This window comes from Crocodylus siamensis, chromosome 10, assembly GCF_052110815.1.
Source record: "Crocodylus siamensis isolate JL-2025a chromosome 10, ASM5211081v1, whole genome shotgun sequence".
In the NCBI taxonomy this organism is placed as follows: Eukaryota; Metazoa; Chordata; order Crocodylia; family Crocodylidae; genus Crocodylus; species Crocodylus siamensis.
In genome coordinates this window covers 60,125,040-60,145,409 of record NC_143404.1, presented here as the reverse complement: position 1 = coordinate 60,145,409, position 20,370 = coordinate 60,125,040, and the positions used below count along the sequence as shown (strand labels likewise).

The window sequence follows — 20,370 nt, the reverse complement described above, 5'->3', positions numbered from 1 at the left end:
TTAAGCATGGCTAATCTAGAGCTGAGAGTAATTTTCTAGCATCAGACACTGTAAAAAGGCAAGTTTCAAAGTATATATATAGAAAAGGAAATCAAAACCCTAATCCACTTCCCTAATCACTTTAATCTGATACCACTGACAGTGGGAAGAACATATTGAATCCTCACAGAGGTTTCACCAGCTGCTGCCTTATTTTTATAAATACCACAACAGACTCCAAACATCCACACATAAAAAACTACTCAGTCAACTAAGAATGCAGAATTTATGCTCTCTGAATACATTCCTGACAGGTCTTTTAATCCCCTGGAAAAAATATACAATAGATCTGTGACAAAAATACCCAGTAAAGGAGGAGGAAAAAAAGCTATACCACATGTCCTACGTGCATCTGAATGACTGATCTGCATACACAGAACAGCAGCTGCGCACACAGTTGCAGAAAATGTATGTGGTAATGATCAGGTGGCAATAAAATTGGCTATAAAAGTGTGTGGTAATCACTGCATGTGTTATCATGGCATGTAGTTTTTTTTCAAGCTGACCATGGCATGTAGGAGGAGGTTAGGGTGCCAAAGGTTTTTACATGGCACTATGAACATATAAAAAAAATTAAAGCAGCTGGACAACTTAATGGAAGGTTAAATGTTTGGCATTTCCCAAAAGATGTTTCAACAATGCATAGTATTAAAAAGTCTTGTGAGCTTTTCTTCTGTATTAATTCAGATAAAACATGATATGGAAAGCCTGCTATTGATGCTTCTTAAATTTAAGAATCCATCAACACAGACTGCTGCTGTTTGAGATCAGAAGCCCATAGGACCAGCCAGGAAAAACCCTTGGCTTAATATAATTAAAAAAAAAAAATACAAGTTCCATTGTTTTAAATTACAGATGAGAGAAAAAAATAGTGAAAAAAAAATCTATGTTTTTCAAATGCAGTTTAGGTCCCGCCATGTAAAAAGATTTCAAGATGGCTACTTACAGATGTTAACCCCCTCTGCCCAAAATTAAGCTTTACTTTAAACTTGGTGTGCTCCCATGGTGAGCAAAGGGCATACCCAAAAGAGATATCACATTAATTGGACCTGGCTTGTCCTATGTCTATATAAACTGAATGCTTTAGTGGGGCTTTGGACTTTTATCCAATAGCTGACTGAATCAGACTTAGCTAAAAGTGCCAAAAAGCTCCGGGGAAGCACCCAATCTACACAGATACCGCAGAGCCTGGTCAAACTAACATGCTGCCTTTTCTAGTAAAGCACTTTTCTTTTTTTGTTAATGCCTGTAAGCGGCCGATATAGCCAGTACTGCGGCAGAAGGACCTAGGGTTTAAAAGATACTTCTGCACACATGCAGCATCTTCTTTCTATCAGGTGATTGTTATCAAAACTGGATTCATAATATGCAAAACTGATTCCAGGCAGATTCACTAACTATTGTTGATACAATTCACAATATAAAACCATAATTCCCCTTAGATGCAAACAAGTATTAAAAAAGTAAAGGGTAAAGTGTAATGCATTCTGTTTTGTGGAGCATACACATACAGCAAATTCCATGAGGGGGAATAAACCTACACCCTTCATGCACTCTTAATATTAATATTATTTTAATGCATGTGGTTTGGTTTTTGAATGGGCTGAGTGAAACTTACAGGTGTTCTGAAATTAGGACATAAAAATGGTTCTCTTTGCTCAACCCACCATGTGCCTCTGTACTACTGTAGGACATTTCCAGCAAATGAGTAATCTTACCCAACACAGAGTATCCATTCTGTGAAACTGAGCACAACACCACAAAACCAAGTCTGAAACCCACAGGCTTTGTTCTCAATGCCCTGGCTTTTGTGCAATCAGACTCTTTTTGCTACATATATCTATGTTTTGGTGCTCTGTTATCAGAGCTCATATTCTTTTTCCAGCTTGCTATAGAAGCTCTTGTTCATCATCTTCAGACCCTGAGGGCCCTTGTCGCACCTCTTCATACCATTTATTGGTAAGGCTTTTCATCTGTATGCGTCCATGGTGCAGGTCCTAAGGCAAAAGAAAATAAGAGCAACTGTTATTTAGGTACAGAAATGTATGTGCGTTATAGAACATTTACTTGGTGTATCGCCACAAAATACTAATTTCTACACCTCTCACCTTCTAATACATGCACAATTATGCCTCCTAATTAAAAATATTATACAATCCATCGGTGATTACTTTCAACTATTATTATTTTGATGATGGATATTCCCCACCCCCCATGTTCTATAGAAGGCTCAGTTCACTGGGACACAGCAGTCACAATACTGTTTGGGTGTCCTGACCCCACATCTTCTTTTTTTCTACATGTGCTAGGGGGAAGCAGGAGCTTCAGTGATTCATTTTATTTCAAGAGTCCGCGAGTGCCATTTTGTTGTCCAAGCATAGCTGGCCTTATCCTTCTGGATTCCAGGTAGAAACTGAATGCAAGCTTTGGTTGGCCAACCCCTTGCTGCCAAATTCTGTAGAACAGCACAGGAAGTGCAAACTGAAATGAATGCCTTTTAGCAAAGGAACAGAGCAAGAAAATGAAAGTAGGTTCTACTGGGTCTGCATTTGACAGGTCTTTGATCATGGCAACTATCTCTGAACAGGTACCATATTAGTCAGATTACTCTGCCCAAATCAAAATTTCCAAGCCTGCAGTACACATCTGTGATTGGTCTAGAATGGAATTCAGGAGAATGCTAAACCAATGCTACCACAAATGTTTCTTTTCCAAGGAAGTAGAACTCACCTCTTGTGTGAGCCGCCTAGTGAAAAAGGGATTCAAATACTTGGCATCAAGCCACATAAAGCCTTTGAGGTCTTGGCGCTTTATGTACTGGGCTTCATACTCTTCCTCTGTGAGTTCTGATAAATGTTCAGATTCAATGGTATTGCCCTAAAAGATCACAGAACAATCAGAAATCCTTAAATTCCTTTCTTCTTAGGAAAGAAAATATTAGAAAAATGCTGAAATAGTGTAGGTTGCTATGAATAAGCCATTTTGCCTAGCTGAGTAACACTTGTAGAAACAGTAAGATTGATCTAAACAATACATCTTCTAGGATCTGGACTAAGGCCCCCAATGCCTTATAGAAATTAGTAAATAGCTTAATAAAGAAGGCAACTTTTAGCTTTGACTGATTTGTAATGGAAGTGAGCTACTGGTCTGAAGATGAAAGGCTCCATTTCCAATGATTAATTTTCATTTCATCCCCCACTAACGCTGCAACTTAAGAGACTCAAATGTTCCTTATTTTACAGTGCAACAAGGGAAACCTCACATGCTAGCAATGTCAAATAACTTTAAAGACAAGTTTATCCAGAAACATTAACAGCTCATTGTATGAAGCTACAATACTTTGATACAATTAGCAGAGGTGATTATAATGTTAATTAGATAGTGGCGATGAAGCAGTGGGTTCTCAAACTGTCTAAATGACAAATGACACTGTAGCATGGGCCTCCTCAAAAAGTGAAACAGAAGTTACAGGTCAACTGATTCTGAGGAATATAAAGAAAGGCCTTGACATTTTGTGCAGGACTGAATTATTCCTCACTGCAGCTAACTTACATGTATGTTGGCTAGAGCACAGGAATGGAGACAGGTCTTCTGGGATACAGTTATGCTCTCTCTAATCACTAATTGTGCCAAAGACAATGTGAAATTTTAGGCTACAATTACAGCTAACCTTTGGATAGAATTCTGCAGTACTTCAGATTAGCCAAGATACTGTGTTAAAATAAGCTCTAGTTATACGGATGCCATCTCTACCATCTTTTCATGACCTTTGCTTTATTTTGAAGTATTTTTTAAAAACTTCCATCTGCCTCTTATGATTAATGTGCCCCTTGCCCTCCTGAAGAATGTAACTCTCAATACGCTGGACAAAGTTCTTTGGGTAGCTGTGATATCTTTTATTAGCTATTTTCCTTTTGTATACAATTCAGCCCATTCTCTATCTTCTGCCCTGCGTTTTTATGGGGATGGCTGTAATTTGGATCAATCAATTTAAAATTAGACGAGGTCAATCATAATGTCAAATCCCTGTGCATGAACAGAACTGATCACATAAATATTGGTTTAGTTATGCTTTTACAGGATTTATAAATGATGATTTTTATACTGTAGTGTATTATTTCATTTAATTTTTTCCAGTAGAAAATGTCACTGTATATTTACTATGTATTGACCCTTACTATGCAAATTAAAGAGAAAAAACAGATAATTCATTTTTAAACATGGCAAACATAAGAGAAGAACAAACCATCTTTTCAGTCTTGCTGAGGTTAATATCCTTCTTGTTCCTCCTTCGTGCTTTGGAGTCTTCAATATCAATCAGTCTGATCAGGGGCATAGTTCCTCCCCCCAACAACAAAATTGTGAATAACACAATGATGATTGTTGTGGTCCCAATGAGCTGTCGCTTCTCTATTGGTTCTAGGCCCAAATGAAGGCTCAGGGCATATGGAATTGCTCCACGTAAACCTGGCAACAGTTTATATATCAAAGAAAAGGTCATTCATTAACCTCAGGATTTATTTTCAGCATTTTCTTCAATCACCATGGTGTTTAACACATTGGAAATCTCTTTTTCTAAATATATGTTTTAAGGCCATATAGGTCCTTACTCTGTGGCCATCACCCTGAGCACCTGATTGGCTTTCTAAACAACCAAGCTTTAAATAAATTAAATCTATCAGCCTCTGGATCCCCAAAACAAGGTACTGTAAAAGCAGCAGCTTTGCAGAATCATTCTGGCTGGACTATCTCCACATGGGCCTCCAAGATAAGGATAAGTTCTGCTGAACTTAGGTTTGAGAAGCACAAAAATGTTCACTTTAGTTTTGCTCCACCCACAGGACATGATCTGTTGCAGAGGAGCTAGTACAATGAAACACCATGCCATTTTTTTCAATCCTGCAAACCAGGGGTTAGCAACCGCAGGCCACCACTTGTGACTCATCTCCCACTGTGGACTGCACCCCTGTACCTCCCTAGTCTCTAACAGATGCTGTGAAGGAAAAAGAAAAAAAACAGGTGCTAAGACTCTGGCGATGCCACCTCTGCTGCAGCAGAGACTAAACTGAAGATGGCAAGCCTAGGAGCTGATGTGGGATGGAGCTAGTCCATGGGCCATATGTTGCCACCCCCTAATGTATACTCTGCACTTAGACTTACCACTAAACCACATAATGAACATCATTTTAGGGGTGATTTTATGATCACGAAAGAAGTTGATCAGGTATGAAAGTGGAAAAATATTCACTGCTCTGCCAAGCAGGACAAGCACCTGTAAATAGCAAGGAAGTAATTTAATAAGTGAAAGGCTGTTTACTGCATTATATCCATACCCTACAGAACCATGGTTCTCAACCTTTCTGTACCAGGACCCATTTGTAAACATTGATGGCCAGTCCCAACCCAGTAAATAATTTAAGTATAAAACAGCCCTCTGGCCCTGCCAGTGCCCCTCACTCCCAACCCCGACTCCTGGGGGGGTGGTGTAGGGTAGGAGGGGCCTCAAGCAGCCCCTTGCAGGCTGGAACTCCACCAGCCTGCAATGGAAAACCCTCAGTTTCCCATGTTTTTCTCCTTTAAAGAAGAATCCATTTTTTAATGTTTGTTGATCCATTTTTAAAGTTTGTTTGTGACCCTTTCATATATTCTTGTGATCCACTTTTGGGTCACAACCCACAGGTTAAGAAATGCTGGTACAGAGCCCTCCAATGTACAACTGCCACATGAACAGTAAGGGGAGCATAGTACTCTCACTATTCTTCATAACTAGACACATTGGTCGTTCAATTTAAAGCACCACACAGTTTAGGTTAATGTAGAACTGAAATGCTTAAACACCGGGCTTTTGCAGCCAAACCAGACTCGTTACTACACAAACTATAGACATAATTGAAGGCTGTCAGACACAGTTTTACTAATGACAAGTGAACTGAAAGCTGTGCGGGCATCCCAAGGAACCCAGGGATTAATTTAAGAAGAGGTTTAGTTCCTCCAATGGCAGCCCCAAAGCAGTCCATCTTCTTTAATCATTCCCACTGGTGGAACAACTCAGAGGCAAAAGGAAAATTCCTCAGTGCCTCAGAGGAAAGGACCAAAATCCAAACAAGCAGGCTACAATTCAGTCCCCCAACACTTTCCGGAGTGTCTTTGGTAAAAGAACATACCAATATGTGTGGGTAGCTTTAGGAGACTAACGGCTGTTTTCTCTGTCTCAAAATTAATGCAACCAAGCATCAGGCTTGTGGACAGAGGTGATATCTTTTATTAGACCAAATGAAGGCTGTGCCTTTTTCCTTTTTTGGCAGTCAGCCATAATTGCTACATTGCCTCAGGGCTGCGAGGGAAATTCCAGTGATAATGAAATTCCACTCAGTAGCCATCTGTTCGGGGGGAGAGGAGGTATGCAAGGGTAATGTAGCGAGAGCAACCTTGCAGGTCCCACAGCAGACACCAACACCTTAAAATCTCTTGCAGCCGAACAAGGTTACTCTTGAACCCCTAGTTCAAATGCGGCAGCATTTGGTGCTACCCTCTAGATCAGCATCCCTCTGTGAAATGTGACTGTTATGTATTTGTAAATGAATATTATAATCCTAATGCTAAAAAGAACGTGTTAGCTTTCTGTGAAACGATTCAAAGTGCCATTAATTAAAAACAACAGTTTACAACATCACAACACAGAAAAATTTAAAAGGGTAGAAATGAATAAGTAGAAACTGGAAAGTATGCAGGTCTGGAAGGGTATTTCTCCTTATGGGAGGTAAGCGGGAGTCTAAAAAGTTCATGTATGAGTTCATTTTATTGCTGTCATTGAAAAAAAATATGCGAGAGAGAATTATTTGAAACTGATACTTTGGCTGTGTGCAGCAAGGCAGAATTCTTTGCATTACATTGTTTCTATAGATTGCATTAATGCAGTCTAATACTTTTAGTTTCTTAAAATCTTTCATACTAAATTTGTAGAAAAGATCCAAAACCTTCTCTTCTCTCCAATTTAATTAAAATCTGTAAAAAATTATGAAGTGTTTCTCAGGAACTCTGTGTGCATACTGCTCCCTATAACAATCTCAACAGCTTTTGAGATTCTGAAAACGGAGTATTTGGACATTTAACTCATATAGGGTTTCTGTAGTTCTTTTCAAATGACCTCATAGGCAGAAACTATTGTGGATCATCAGAAGATATGTTTATGTTTCTACCAATGGGGATTAAACATGTATAAACCCACATAACACCAGAATATTTTTTATACAAGTTAAAGCTACATACAGGTTTTGGCATACAATTATGGAATACAAAAAATACTGTAACATATTGTAAAAAGTGTTTTTAGAAATACTATAAGAGATATTTGAAAACTTTCAGAGGAAAATAAATACCTACTATGCACCAGATGACAAAGGACATTTCAAATTTGTGAGGAAAACTAAAAATTGACATACCAAGGAATGCAAAAACACATGTTTCTGAAAAAGAAAGAGATCAAAAATCATTCAAACGAAACTGCTGATTTAATCAATCTGTTACATGGGTCTTATCCTAGTCTTGTAATAGGTGGTTGCATACATGGGATAAAAATATATTTGTTGCTTCTTTGACTCAGTCTAGTTACTAGGCACCATGATCCAAGAGGTCCGATTCTGCCACCCTTGTATTTGCTGAATAACTGTACTCCAGTGAGGGCCACTCTTTCTAGCAGGCATTCCACAACATGCCCTATAACCCGCACATGCCACTCCAATCCCCTTCCTCTGCTCAATCCACCATTCTGATCTCTGTCTGATCTGTTGCACTGTTTGCTGCTCTTTACTGTGTGCTTTTTGCCTGATTTGCTGCTCTGCTTTCTGCTCCCTGCTGTATCTGCTACTATATAAGGGGTGTACATCAGGATCTGGGGAACGCCTGTCCACCAGAGCATCCCAAGGGATGACAAGGTCCAATGGACTCCTCCAAATCCGTTTTAGGCTGGACATAAGGAAAAACTTCTTTACTGTCTGAGCCCCCAAGGCCTGGAATAGACTTCCTCCAAGCACCTTCTCCGGACTCTTTTAAGAAACGTTTGGACACTTATCTTGCTGGGATCCTTTGACCCTAGCTGATTTCCTGCCCCTGGGGCAGGGGGCTTGACTCAGTGATACCCTGAGGTCCCTTCCAGTACTAATGTCTATGAAATCTATACTGCCTGCCCTCTTCCCAGTCTGCTGTGCACCATAGATAGAAACTGCCTGCTCCACTTGTGGCACAAATGCAACAGGTTGACCTCTTCTGCCTTATTCCATGACTATTTTGATCAACTTCAATGGTGAACTAAGCAGCATGAGTCAGGCTGTCAGAACCATACTCCAGATCAGCAGTTCCCAAACTCTGACAGATTGCACACCACCAATTTAAAATGATATAGCCTTAAGTACCACCAGCAAATGTTGTCATATAAAGTAATTATAATAAACCTGTTAATGCGTACCACTGACAGGTTGTCTGCATACCACTGGTGGTACCTGTACTACAGATTGGGAACCGCTGTTTTAGATGACTGAGAGAAACATCTGCACTGGTACAGCTTGCTTGGGGAAGATGGGCCTAATTCAAAGCACAATGAAGTTAATGAAATGAATCCCATTGACTTCAATGAACCCTGATTCAGTCCCTGTAAAAAATTAAAAATCCTATCTAAAACTTTCCAACACCGTGTTATTATTTATTACAAAGTGCTATGACTGTATATTTTAATCTCTTCTGAATTACAACACTTCATAACCTCCTGCACACGAAAATTACTGCATCTTTCCTGCTCTGACACCTGGAAACTATGCTTTAAAGTGTGTAACAGTGCCACCCCTAACAATTATTAAGGCATTCTCATAACAAGATTTTACTTTTGAAGCACGTGGTCCAGTTACTATTAAGAGCATTCAGTGTGCTTAAAAAGCTTTACTTTGCTTGCATAAGATTACAGCTGTTTTCATCCTAACAAGGTGGGCTCTTTGTTTCAAGGGCAGAAACAGACAGTAAATGCTATTTTTGCTATAAGGTATGGATTATCATCATGCAGGCGTCCCTAAAAATAAGGGTATATTAGTGGTATAGAATCACATCATTTCCTAAAATTTTGGCCCATAAAAGGAAAAAAAGAAGGCTACAGCCTGCCAGTGCAGTTCTGAGCTATTTCTGTAGATGTTCCTGTATATTTTTGCCAGTTTCCAAGAAAATACAGTTTTTTTTCCAAAAAGCTTCTTTAGATCTAAAAACATTTTTTTTAACATAATTCAGTCTCCTGCAACTAAAAATAGGCTGGGGGAAGGGAGGAGAGGGGGAGAAGAAGTCAAGGAGATCTATTTAGTTATCAATCTTGTAGCAAGTCTTAGCTGGAGCCTGGAGCATGGGGGAGGGAGAAGATTTACTGCATATTTTATCTGATATGTCAGTAAAGGTGACTTTAGGCTGCCTTGCAGCCTCCATGTTAGTAAGTCTTTTGGTAGAGACAAGTAACTCTGACACACGAATGGTTATAAAAGCCCAAGCACTTCTTTTCCTACCCCACCAAAAATACCAATTCACACCAATTGAATTTTAATTCATGAGTATTACCTACCACACATAAAAGCAACGGTTCTCAGTGTCTGCTGCATTAGAATCTGTGTAACTGGAGAAAGGTTGTGGTGTGTGTAGTGAGACATCACAATACCAGAGAACAGGATTGCCATGATACCTGCGGATGCAAAGCAACAATCAAACAGGAGAACTGTATTTTAGCACTTCCATAGTGACTTAACAAACACTGCTCAATTATTTCTCACACGATGCCATCAGGCAGGATTAGCTCCATTCCACAGCTGGAAATAAGGAGCAAAAGCTGAAGGGGGTATTTACTCCAGGGAAAATTTTTGCATTGTGGCTAGCACCAGTTCATTTCCAGTCATTACAGAAACACTGGAAGCTCTAGAATAAATCAGCTGTAAGTTTCTGCTAGCATTTTAACATCCATATGCAGAGGTTTTCAAGGGTAAAATCTGGCCTTCTACATATCTTTAAAAACAACACATCTTTGTTTGCTTATACAGGATGACAGAGGAGTGTGCAATATGTTGAACCCAAGGACTTTTTCCAGTTCATCTTGTAAGTTAAATTTAAGTCAGGAAAGATAGGAGAGACCAAAATGGGAAGCAAACAAACAATAGGGCTGTAAAACTGCACGATTCCAACACAGTGCCACCATGCACTATATACTGCTCTGCTAGGCAATATTTGTAGAAGAGACAGGAATGGGATATGGAGGTCAGAGTTTAGCATTCACACTGCCATATGTATTAAGCTTAATACAGTTACAAACACAGAGGTAAGATGACAGCAAAAGCAAGCACATCCTGCAATTTACTATCCATCTGAGCGTTCAAAAACTTCTCCTGGCTCTTTGGTCCCAGGGCAACATTTACCCTAGCTGTGGACAAACAGTCAATACACAGGGCCTATAATGACAGGAGGATAAAGCTGCTGTGCAAAGTGACCTCTGTACTCCCTGTACACTGCAGAGGTCCCCAAGTTGGCCACACTAGGCAAGCAGATGGACTAGCATTAGCAAATAACTGTGGGAGCCACTGAGGCTATGAAGATCCAGCTGCCCTAAGACCTGTGCAGCTACCATTCCAACCTGTGGGCTGCAGCATGTGCTTGAAAGAACAAGGTAGCTCACAGTATTTCTCCATGCTTGCCTCAAGGTTGGGATCGATTTCTCTCACCCAGTTTATAAACAGTTCTTGGAGGAAATTAACTGGAATGCATATCGTAAAAAGGACAAGATGACATTTGGGAGTAGAGCCCTATTTAGCCAAAAACAAAGGAAGTTTGAAAGACCAACAATATCTGGCTGGTGCTCCATGGGCAAACAGGAGTGGCCCAGATGAACTAGAAGGCAGAGACAAGAACAAATATCCCAGGTTTAATCAAAAGAACCCTTTGTTTGGAACAAAGGTATGACCTGACTAAGGTTATTTAAAGTTTTTATTCTCTTGATGACTCACTTTTTGAAGTTCAAGCAAATTATAGGCTTTATTAGTATACCATTATTATTACATTTGTGCTAAAAACAGTCTTTATTATTAACAACTAATAAGAAATAAATGTTTTAACCCTCATTTTTCATATATCTGTACTAATGCAACTCTAGTTTTATGATATTTCACTATGTTTTTTACATTAATGGCCAAAATGAACGAGGAATAAAAACAGTTCTGTTTTAAAATGTTTAGCTAACAAGTCAAGTATATAAGCATAGTCCAGATGCATGGCAAAAACCTACTGACAGCATTAAATAACATCAAACACTTTGTTGGGTTCAAACAGTTCATGTTTCCATTTGCATGCTTATGACATGAAAGCGTGTCCAAATAGAGTAGTTGTGCATGCAGATAGAGAAACTAGGGCATCTGCATTAGCACTACACATTTTCCCTGCAGAATTATAGCAATTATAGGCCAGGAAGGCCACACCATTACTTGATATAAATCAGTGGAACTCCATTGACATTGGTAGAGTTATGCATACTTACACAGCTAAGGCTATGTCGTGACCTATCCAAGTTAAATGCACATTTTAACTCAGTACCAAGAAGGAGCAATGTTTATTCACTCATTAGACTATGCACCGAAAAAGTTTGTCCACAGTAAGATAAAAGACATCGTTTACCCCTATGTTAGCTATCAAGTAAGTAACATGGTAAAATCCAGGAGTGGAGAAGGTGGTTGTAATCATCACATGTGCTGGGGAGCCATCATATTTAACTCCACTTTCTAAGTGCTTGTGAAAATTTTCCCCTGAAGGAATCTGCCCCATGTTAGTTACCATATGTTAAACAACGCATGGCAGAAAACCTTTCCTGGTGATGACAAGGCCAGAGGAAACTGAGAGGAGGAAGTAATCACAGGGGACACCTGTATGAAAACACATTTGAGAGGTCTTCTAAGAAAACAGAAACAGTTTCCTCCCCAGCCACCTGCTCGCTGCCCCAAGACGTATGCTAGATGAAATGTTCTTGCTGCCTATCAGCCAGCAGCACCTGTTCCTTTCATCTCACTTCGTGTATCACGAGTAGCACAATATGATCTCTACGAATGGCACTGCATCCCTACTGAATAACCCACATTCACGTTGAACTATTTAACCATATGTTCTCTGGAAGAAGGGGCCTTTAATGCCCTTAAAACACCAGGCATGTAACGGATATTAAATGTATTATAAGAATGTGTAACTCCTATGATATCAGTAAGTTAATAGAAGGCATTACAGGCTTTACTAACAGTTCATGAGCGTTTGAAGAAAAAATTATGCAGACAGATCACACACCTGTATGATCAGAAAAATGTAAGTAACCATCCTGAAGGACAATGATTCAGTAAATCTCATTGTTGCTATAATCTATTGCAATTATTTTTAAATGTTCTAATATGTAGTATTCCCTGTTTATCCAATATAACTATTACTAATTAATATAGTGCCTTGCACTGAATATGACCCATAACCCTATTTGTGAACAGTACTCTATCTCCCCATATTTCAATGAGTTAAATCCATTGCTGTGAGACTTTCATTATCTTAATCATTATTTCTGGAGAAAAGACCTTTAATAGCCACCTAATTTGCAAGTACAGACAGACAGTGGTGCTGCTTTTATTGAACAGGAGCTTGTTACCAAAAAAACTGCACCTGGCTTTGTGGTAAACCTCCCTGAATGCAAATCTGACAAGTTTATCAAGGTGCCTATCACAGTGCTGAAGAAAGAAAATGGGAACTTTATTAAAGTGCTGAGATGTGCACTGGCAGAGAGGTACACTTGGGTGCACATCCTTGACAAGCCAGGGGCTGGCAACATACTGCAGTGTATGTGTGTGTGCGGCAGGGGAAGGCGGAGGGAAGAGGGGGACTTTAACCAAGCTTATTTCCAAGAACAGACCACTTCTGCTGCAACTGGAGCCACAGCCACAACTGCCACTGCTTCTCCCCACTGTCTGGGAAAAATCCCCTGCTGCCAAAATTCCCTAAGCCCCCTCCTTCCCCCCAGTTTTAAGGGCCAACTAAACTGGCTCTGCAGGCCATGGGCCGTAAGTTGCCAATCCTTGAGCTAGAAGGCAGATTCAGAGCTAGTCTGAGAAAGACAGGGCAAGGGGCAATTGCACAGATGTTCAACATTTGGTTACCATAAAAGCCTCTTATCCAAACTGATTATAACACTGAATATTTATGCCAAGCCACAATACTGCTGCAGCTCTATTCAAACAACTGCAAAACCATGCTTATTTTTTCACCCTCACAGATACTCTCATCTCACTCTGGATATGTTTACACTGCAGTTACAGAAACAGTTACAGTGTAGCGTAGGTACCCTAATTAGCTTTAACCTAGATAGTGTTGTTAGCAGTAGCAATCCAGCTGTGGCAGCATGGAGATCAGCGTGGTCCAATTTATTTCCACATGCTGATTACATCCTTCTCAGCAGAGTAAATTAGATCATACTGAGCTCCATCTGGCTAAATTACTATCAATACCTGAACTAGCTTGTATAAAACTAGATTGGGTATCCCTACACTCACAGGTGTCATTTCTGAGACATCCTCTCCCTGGCTTCTTATCAGGCTTTCTATTAGCCCCCTTTTAGACTGCTTGTACAAGGGAAAGGAGTTATAGTTACCTTCTTGCTTACTAAAGATTGGCTACTGCTCCTGCATCCTTTCACAATCAACTATGCTACTGATTTGCTCTGTGATCTTGGATGAATCACTGTGACTCAGTTTCCCACATCTGAAATCAGATTATCATCCTGTTCATACGGGTGGGAAACTTAATGAATACTTTGTAAAGTGCGGTAGATGGAAAAGCTTATAATTATTAGCATTAGTGCTTATAAGTGCCTCATGTACCTTGCCAGGCTGCAGGAAAAGAAAAAACCACAAGAAATTCTAATTCCTGTAACCCCTTATATTCAAATACAAAGTGTTGCATGTATTCATTTTGCTCCATACCTGACAGCGAAATGCCTTCTGCCAATCCATATGGGAGATAAGCAAAAATAATCATCATCCCAAATTCCAAGGAGGGCGTTTTCCTTAAATCAATCTGTTTTAGCACGTACATAATCAAACTGTTATGGAAAAAATAAGAAAAGCAGGGCAAAGCAACATTCCCATCTTTACAAACCATTACAAAACAAATCACCACATTTCATATATTTGTCTATCGAACAGGAAATATTAATTCTTCAAAGTGTTTCATGGATAAAGTGCGCATAGAAATAATTTCTTATGCAGAAGAGTTTTTGTTTTTAAGTGAAGTTCACAGTGAAAGCCTATGAGACTGATAATTCCAGCCACTGCTGGCCACTGCTTCTGGACCCAGTGTATGTAATTTGGATAGCGGCAGGTCAATATACTTAAACCAGCATCTGGAAGGGTCACCTCTTCAGGAATTTTCAATCCCTGACATCTCTGCTTAGACTTGCAGACATCTCCAACAGTGATGTGAATTTCTGTTTACCAGGAGCTGAACAAAGAGCATGAAAATTATAGGAAAGCCACAGACAGCTTTCAAATTGTAAAACGGGGTAGATGCCAAATTGTTCCACAGAAGTGAAATCGGTCTCATTTCTTTTCCTCTTATTCCCTTAAGGAGATAAAATCCTTTTTGAAATGTATTTTGATGTCTAGGAAAATTTGAGCTAACCTTACACTGCACATGTATACCCTAGGTAGTTCCTTCTTTTACTAGAGGTGAAATCTTGGCTCTATTTCAGTCAATGGCACAATACCCATTGACTCTGATGGAGTCTGAAAGAGTCCTGGAATAAATTAAGTTTTAACCAAAATGACTGTCTACTGAGGCAGTGTCAAGAGTTCAATTTATTTGGAACCAAACCCTGGTCCTTTACATATGTTCCAGCTGTGGGGCCATGCTGGGGGTTGAAGTGTCATATGGAGAAAAGGGTATTAATTTCTTCAGGGTGATAAAGCAAAACTAGACTCATTCTATAGCTGTTCTTGCAGTTTAAAGGCTAGAACAGACCATGAAACAAATGCACAGACCATTTTACAAACAGTGTAAACTCCTGTAAAGCAGTGTAATCTCCTTATGTAATTCCCCTGTAACAGACCTCCACTGCTCTCATGAGCAGGGACTTTGTACAGTGTCAAGTCTGTCCTCCATCTCATGCAGCTGATTTGCACCACGGCTGCCAAAGAGGGGAGCGAGATTTTGGCCTATGCGTTTGGCATGGCAAGTGCACCCTCCACAGTATCCACTGTGTACTCTGCTAGATGTCTAGTTGGTTTCAAATAGGTAAAGACTGATCAGTGATAACATCTACAGCAAGCAAACATGCTCATGCATTTGTAGAATCATGCCCTTGTCTCATTCTTAAAACATTCCACATACCATCTTTGTTAAAATGCAGAAGATTAGATGTCTGAGACACAGAAGTTCACATTCCTCCTGGGTAATGAACCAGCAACTTTCAACCATATCTATCTGCCGGCAACTATTATAGATTTCCTTTGCTTCAATGAAATATTTCATTCTAGCAATAAAACTAATATTTTGAAGCTCAAGCAATAACAATATAACAGAAAAAAATCAACTGTTTTTCTGTTTGGTCTCATTTCATTTTGAGGTTACTGAATTCAACGCAGAACATTTTTATAAAGGTCTGTCTTCCCCACCTTCTGCAGAGATGTTGTTGAATAAATTAGAAGTTCATGGAGTAATCCTAATGATTAAAGAGATCAAATGTGCCTGCATTTAAGAAACATTCAGTTCCACTCATTTACAAAACAAAGCGTTTGACAACATGGCTCAGTTTATGTGAATAACTGTAGGATAAAATTAGTACAAAAAATGATCCACAGTGGTTTCTATTTTAAACAGTAAAACAAGCTTGCAAAAGCAAAAAAGGTGTCTGGTTTAAACAAACAATCTTCCTTATCTTTGTAGAAAAGCTCTTGGGTTGTTTAGCAACTGATTCAAGCTGATCTGGAAAACCACAGATAAAATTCAACATACAAACCCAAGCTGTGCAGTAACTATATTCAACTAACTGAATACAATGCATAGGGATGGATGATTTGGTTTGACTTTCAAGTCCCTGAAGGGAGAACTACATTTTTCTTATTTTTTTTAATTAACGGAATGTTTTATACATGTGAAAACTGGGACACATGCTGATGAAAATGGATCAGTGCTGAAAACTGAATTAATATATTATGAATTTAGAAAACAATTAGCATATTTTATAACAGTCTATTTCATGTAATAGAAGCTATTAAAGTAACTTACCCCTTAATTACATTCAACAAAGCTTTTATGCACATTTTTAAAATATGCCCAGGAACACTAACATTAAATAGTGAGAGAGTATCTCCCTAAGTCAAGTCAGCCCCCTCTAAAAAAAAAAATGCATATATATTAGAGAACAACGGGAGGATATTTGTGTTACAATGTTTGTGTTCACCAATTTCTGTGTTTATATTACATGACCCAAAAAAAAAGGATATTAATGCTGAAATAAGCCCGGTAAGGGTGCCGAGGGCTGCAGAGCCAAAGAACATCTTAAGAAAGTAACCCAGTGCTTGTAGAAAGGTTTGCCATCCACTAACATCTGACATATTGTCTCTTGTCAAACCTTCTGCTGTGCTGGGAACAATTTTAAAAATTCGAAAGAAAACAGTTATCAATTCCAAGCCTGGACCAGGAAAAGCCAAATGTGTTTAGGAAAAAAAACCAAACAAACCCAATGAACCAGCCTACATTTTGTTGCTACTGCTCTTAAAAGGCATTTACAGTGATACATACAGCAAGTGGAATGTCAGAAGACATTAAATCAAGTGTTGGTGCAATCCCCAGAGGGAAAGCTAATTCTGCTAAAAGATCTTAAAATCTAGCATTGCTTTTGTAAGGCATCCCTCAATGGCATAAATAGGCCATTATGATGATGCCTTCTGCAGTAAAACATCTCATACTTCTAAGAGGGAAGAAATAATGCATTTTTTATTTTAAAAACGTAGGTCAAGAAAAGAAAATGAGACAGATCCCATGGTCCCTATTCAGGAGAGCAAACCAAACAAACAAGCAGGAAAAGCGCCTCTCAGATATTTAAATGTACATGACAGAAACTGGAGAGTCTCTAGAAAAGGGCAAAAAGAGAACTTCAAGGAAAGAAGAGATCTCTTGGAATCCCAGGGAATATAACTATGCTACGGCATTCAGATTTCTGGTAGAATATTATTTATGGCTGTTCTTAGAAGCATGGCCCTAGGGAAAAGGACATATAGTAGGTACTAAGAGTGCAGCTGGTCCCTGAAAAGTAGTATGAAAATATACTTCTTTCTTACTCAACAGAGCTACTTCTTCTATTCAGTTACATTCACTGACTTACCACTACTGGTTTTATTCCTGTTAATCCTGCATGACCAACACAGCTAAGAGAAAGTAGGCAGGAGGTACATGGTCCCACTAGGGGGAATGCCTTACTGGATCTGGTATTGGCAACGGGGGATGACATAGTAGGGGACCTACAGATCGGTAGCCATCTGGGGGACAGTGATCACCTAAAAGTACAATTCAACATAAGGCGTCGAGTGGGTAAGGTAACCAGTAGGGTGAACGTGCTGGACTTTAGGAAAGCTGATTTCAGCGAACTCAGGCGATTAGTGAAGGATGCACTGCAGAGTAGTAGTTTTGAAATGATGGGAGCCCAAGAAGGGTGGCTGTGCCTTAAGGAAGCTATCCTTCTCGCACAAAGCGAGACGATCCCCGTGCGAGGTAAAAGAGGGAAAGGGGCCAGGAGGCTTCCCTGGCTGACCAGAGAAATCCAGGGCAGACTAAGGGCCAAAAGGGGAGCACATAAAAAGTGGAAACAGGGAGAGATCACCAAAGAGGAATATACCTCTTCTGCTCGTGCTTGTAGGGAGGCAGTTAGACAGGCCAAAGCTACCATGGAGCTGAGGATGGCAACCCAAGTAAAAGACAATAAGAAATTGTTTTTTAGATATATAGGGAGTAAAAGGAAGGCACAGGGAGGAATAGGACCCCTGCTAAATGGGCAGAAACAATTGGTGACGGACAGAGGGGACAAGGCTGAACTCCTCAACGAGTTCTTCGCCTCAGTGTTCCTAAGTGAGAGGCATGACAAGTCTCTCACTGGGAGTGTAGGGAGGCAGCAGCAAGGCACCAGACTTCCATGCGTGGACCCTGAGGTGGTGCAGGGTCACTTGGAGGAACTGGATGCCTTTAAGTCGGCAGGCCCGGATGAGCTCCATCCGAGGGTACTGAAGGCACTGGCCGACATCATTGCAGAGCCACTGGCGGGAATATTTGAATGCTCGTGGCGCACGGGTCAAGTCCCGGAGGACTGGAAAAGGGCCAATGTGGTTCCCATTTTCAAGAAGGGGAGGAAGGAGGACCCGGGTAACTATAGGCCAGTCAGTCTCACCTCCATCCTTGGCAAAATCTTTGAGAAAATCATCAAGGCTCACATTTGTGAGAGCCCGGCAGGACAAATTATGCTGAGGGGAAACCAGCACGGGTTCGTGGCAGGTAGATCGTGCCTGACCAATCTAGTCTCTTTTTATGACCAGGTCACAAAACGCCTCGACGCAGGAGGAGGGGTGGATGTCGTATACTTGGACTTCAGGAAGGCCTTTGATACGGTATCCCACCCCATACTGGTGAACAAGTTAAGGGGCTGTGACTTGGATTACTGCACAGTCCGGTGGGTGGAGAATTGGCTGGAGGGTCGAACCCAGAGAGTTGTGGTGGATGGGTCGGTTTCAACCTGGAAGAGTGTGGGCAGTGGGGTCCCGCAGGGCTCGGTGCTTGGTCCGATACTCTTTAATGTCTTCATCAGCGACTTGGACGAGGGGGTGAAATGTACTCTGTCCAAGTTTGCAGATGACACTAAGCTATGGGGCGAAGTGGACACGCCGGAGGGCAGGGAACAGCTGCAAGCAGACCTGGACAGGTTAGACAAGTGGGCAGAAAACAACAGAATGCAGTTCAACAAGGAGAAATGCAAAGTGCTGCATCTAGGGAGGAAAAATGTCCAGCACACCTACAGCCTAGGAAATGACCTGCTGGGTGGCACGGAAGTGGAAAGGGATCTTGGAGTCCTAGTGGACTCCAAGATGAACATGAGTCGGCAGTGTGACGAAACCATCAGAAAAGCCAATGGCACTTTATCGTGCATCAGCAGATGCATGACAAATAGGTCCAAGGAGGTGATACTTCCCCTCTATCGGGCGCTGGTCAGACCGCAGCTGGAGTACTGCGTGCAATTCTGGGCGCCGCACTTCAAGAAGGATGCGGATAACCTGGAGAGGGTCCAGAGAAGGGCCACTCGTATGGTTAAGGGCCTGCAGGCCAAGCCCTACGAGGAGAGATTAGAGAAACTGGACCTTTTCAGCCTCCGCAAGAGAAGGTTGAGAGGCGACCTGGTGGCTGCCTATAAGTTCGTCAGGGGGGCACAGAAGGGAATTGGTGAGTATTTATTCACCAAGGCGCCCCCGGGGGTTACAAGAAATAATGGCCACAAGCTAGAGGAGAGCAGATTTAGATTGGATATTAGGAGGAACTTCTTCACAGTTCGAGTGGCCAAGGTCTGGAACAGGCTCCCAAGGGAGGTGGTGCTCTCCCCTACCCTGGGGGTATTCAAGAGAAGGTTGGATGTGTATCTAGCTGGGGTAATGTAGGCCCAGCACTCTTTCCTGCTTATGCAGGGGGTCGGACTCGATGATCTATTGAGGTCCCTTCCGACCCTAGCATCTATGAATCTATGAATCTATGAATCTATGAAAGTAATAAGACTCTTGTCTTGGCAGATAGCATCAACAGTATTCTTTCCTAAATAGTAACTACAGGCTCATCATCAGTGCAACCCCAATGGCTTGCATGTATGGCTGGTGGCATAAGCTAATGACCAGAAAGTCAAAAAGGGAGAGATGAAAGCAGTGTCTGGTAACAAAAATCTACAGGAGCAATAAAGAACACCCAGCACAAGTAGGAGAAAAAACTGACACATTTAAACTTGTAAACTGAATGAATCAAATCTTGGGTCAATGAGATGCAACACAGATGGAATCCCACAAACACATTTTAAGGTAATTTTCATAGTAGATCTGCACTTTATGGATGAGATACTCTTAGGCTAAATGTGATCACAATAATAATAATAACTTGGATATAGAATAAGTTCATCTCAGTATATTCAGCTTTTACACACATGTAAAATAACAAATGGACACAACATACAGCCCTACATTGCTGTGACTTATCTGAATCAAGTGCAGAACTATTGGG

The 20,370-nt window shown here is 40.6% G+C and overlaps 1 protein-coding gene across 2 annotated transcripts in view; it reads right to left on the bottom strand.

Annotated features, from left to right (window-relative positions):
* Positions 1-525: 525 nt before the first annotated feature.
* The window catches only part of SLC9A8 (solute carrier family 9 member A8), a 62,882-nt gene continuing 43,037 nt past the window's right edge, over positions 526-20,370 (bottom strand). For both annotated transcript variants that reach the window (XM_090064558.1, XM_090064559.1), the window contains 8 exons: positions 16,572-16,710; positions 14,052-14,157; positions 9,632-9,748; positions 7,423-7,505; positions 5,200-5,311; positions 4,286-4,506; positions 2,770-2,916; positions 526-2,036 (listed from right to left, as the gene is read on the bottom strand). In XM_090064558.1, coding sequence (XP_089920684.1) covers positions 1,929-2,036; positions 2,770-2,916; positions 4,286-4,506; positions 5,200-5,311; positions 7,423-7,505; positions 9,632-9,748; positions 14,052-14,157; positions 16,572-16,710 — 1,033 coding nt within the window. In that variant the 3' untranslated portion in view covers positions 526-1,928. The remainder of the gene's footprint in view (positions 2,037-2,769; positions 2,917-4,285; positions 4,507-5,199; positions 5,312-7,422; positions 7,506-9,631; positions 9,749-14,051; positions 14,158-16,571; positions 16,711-20,370) is intronic.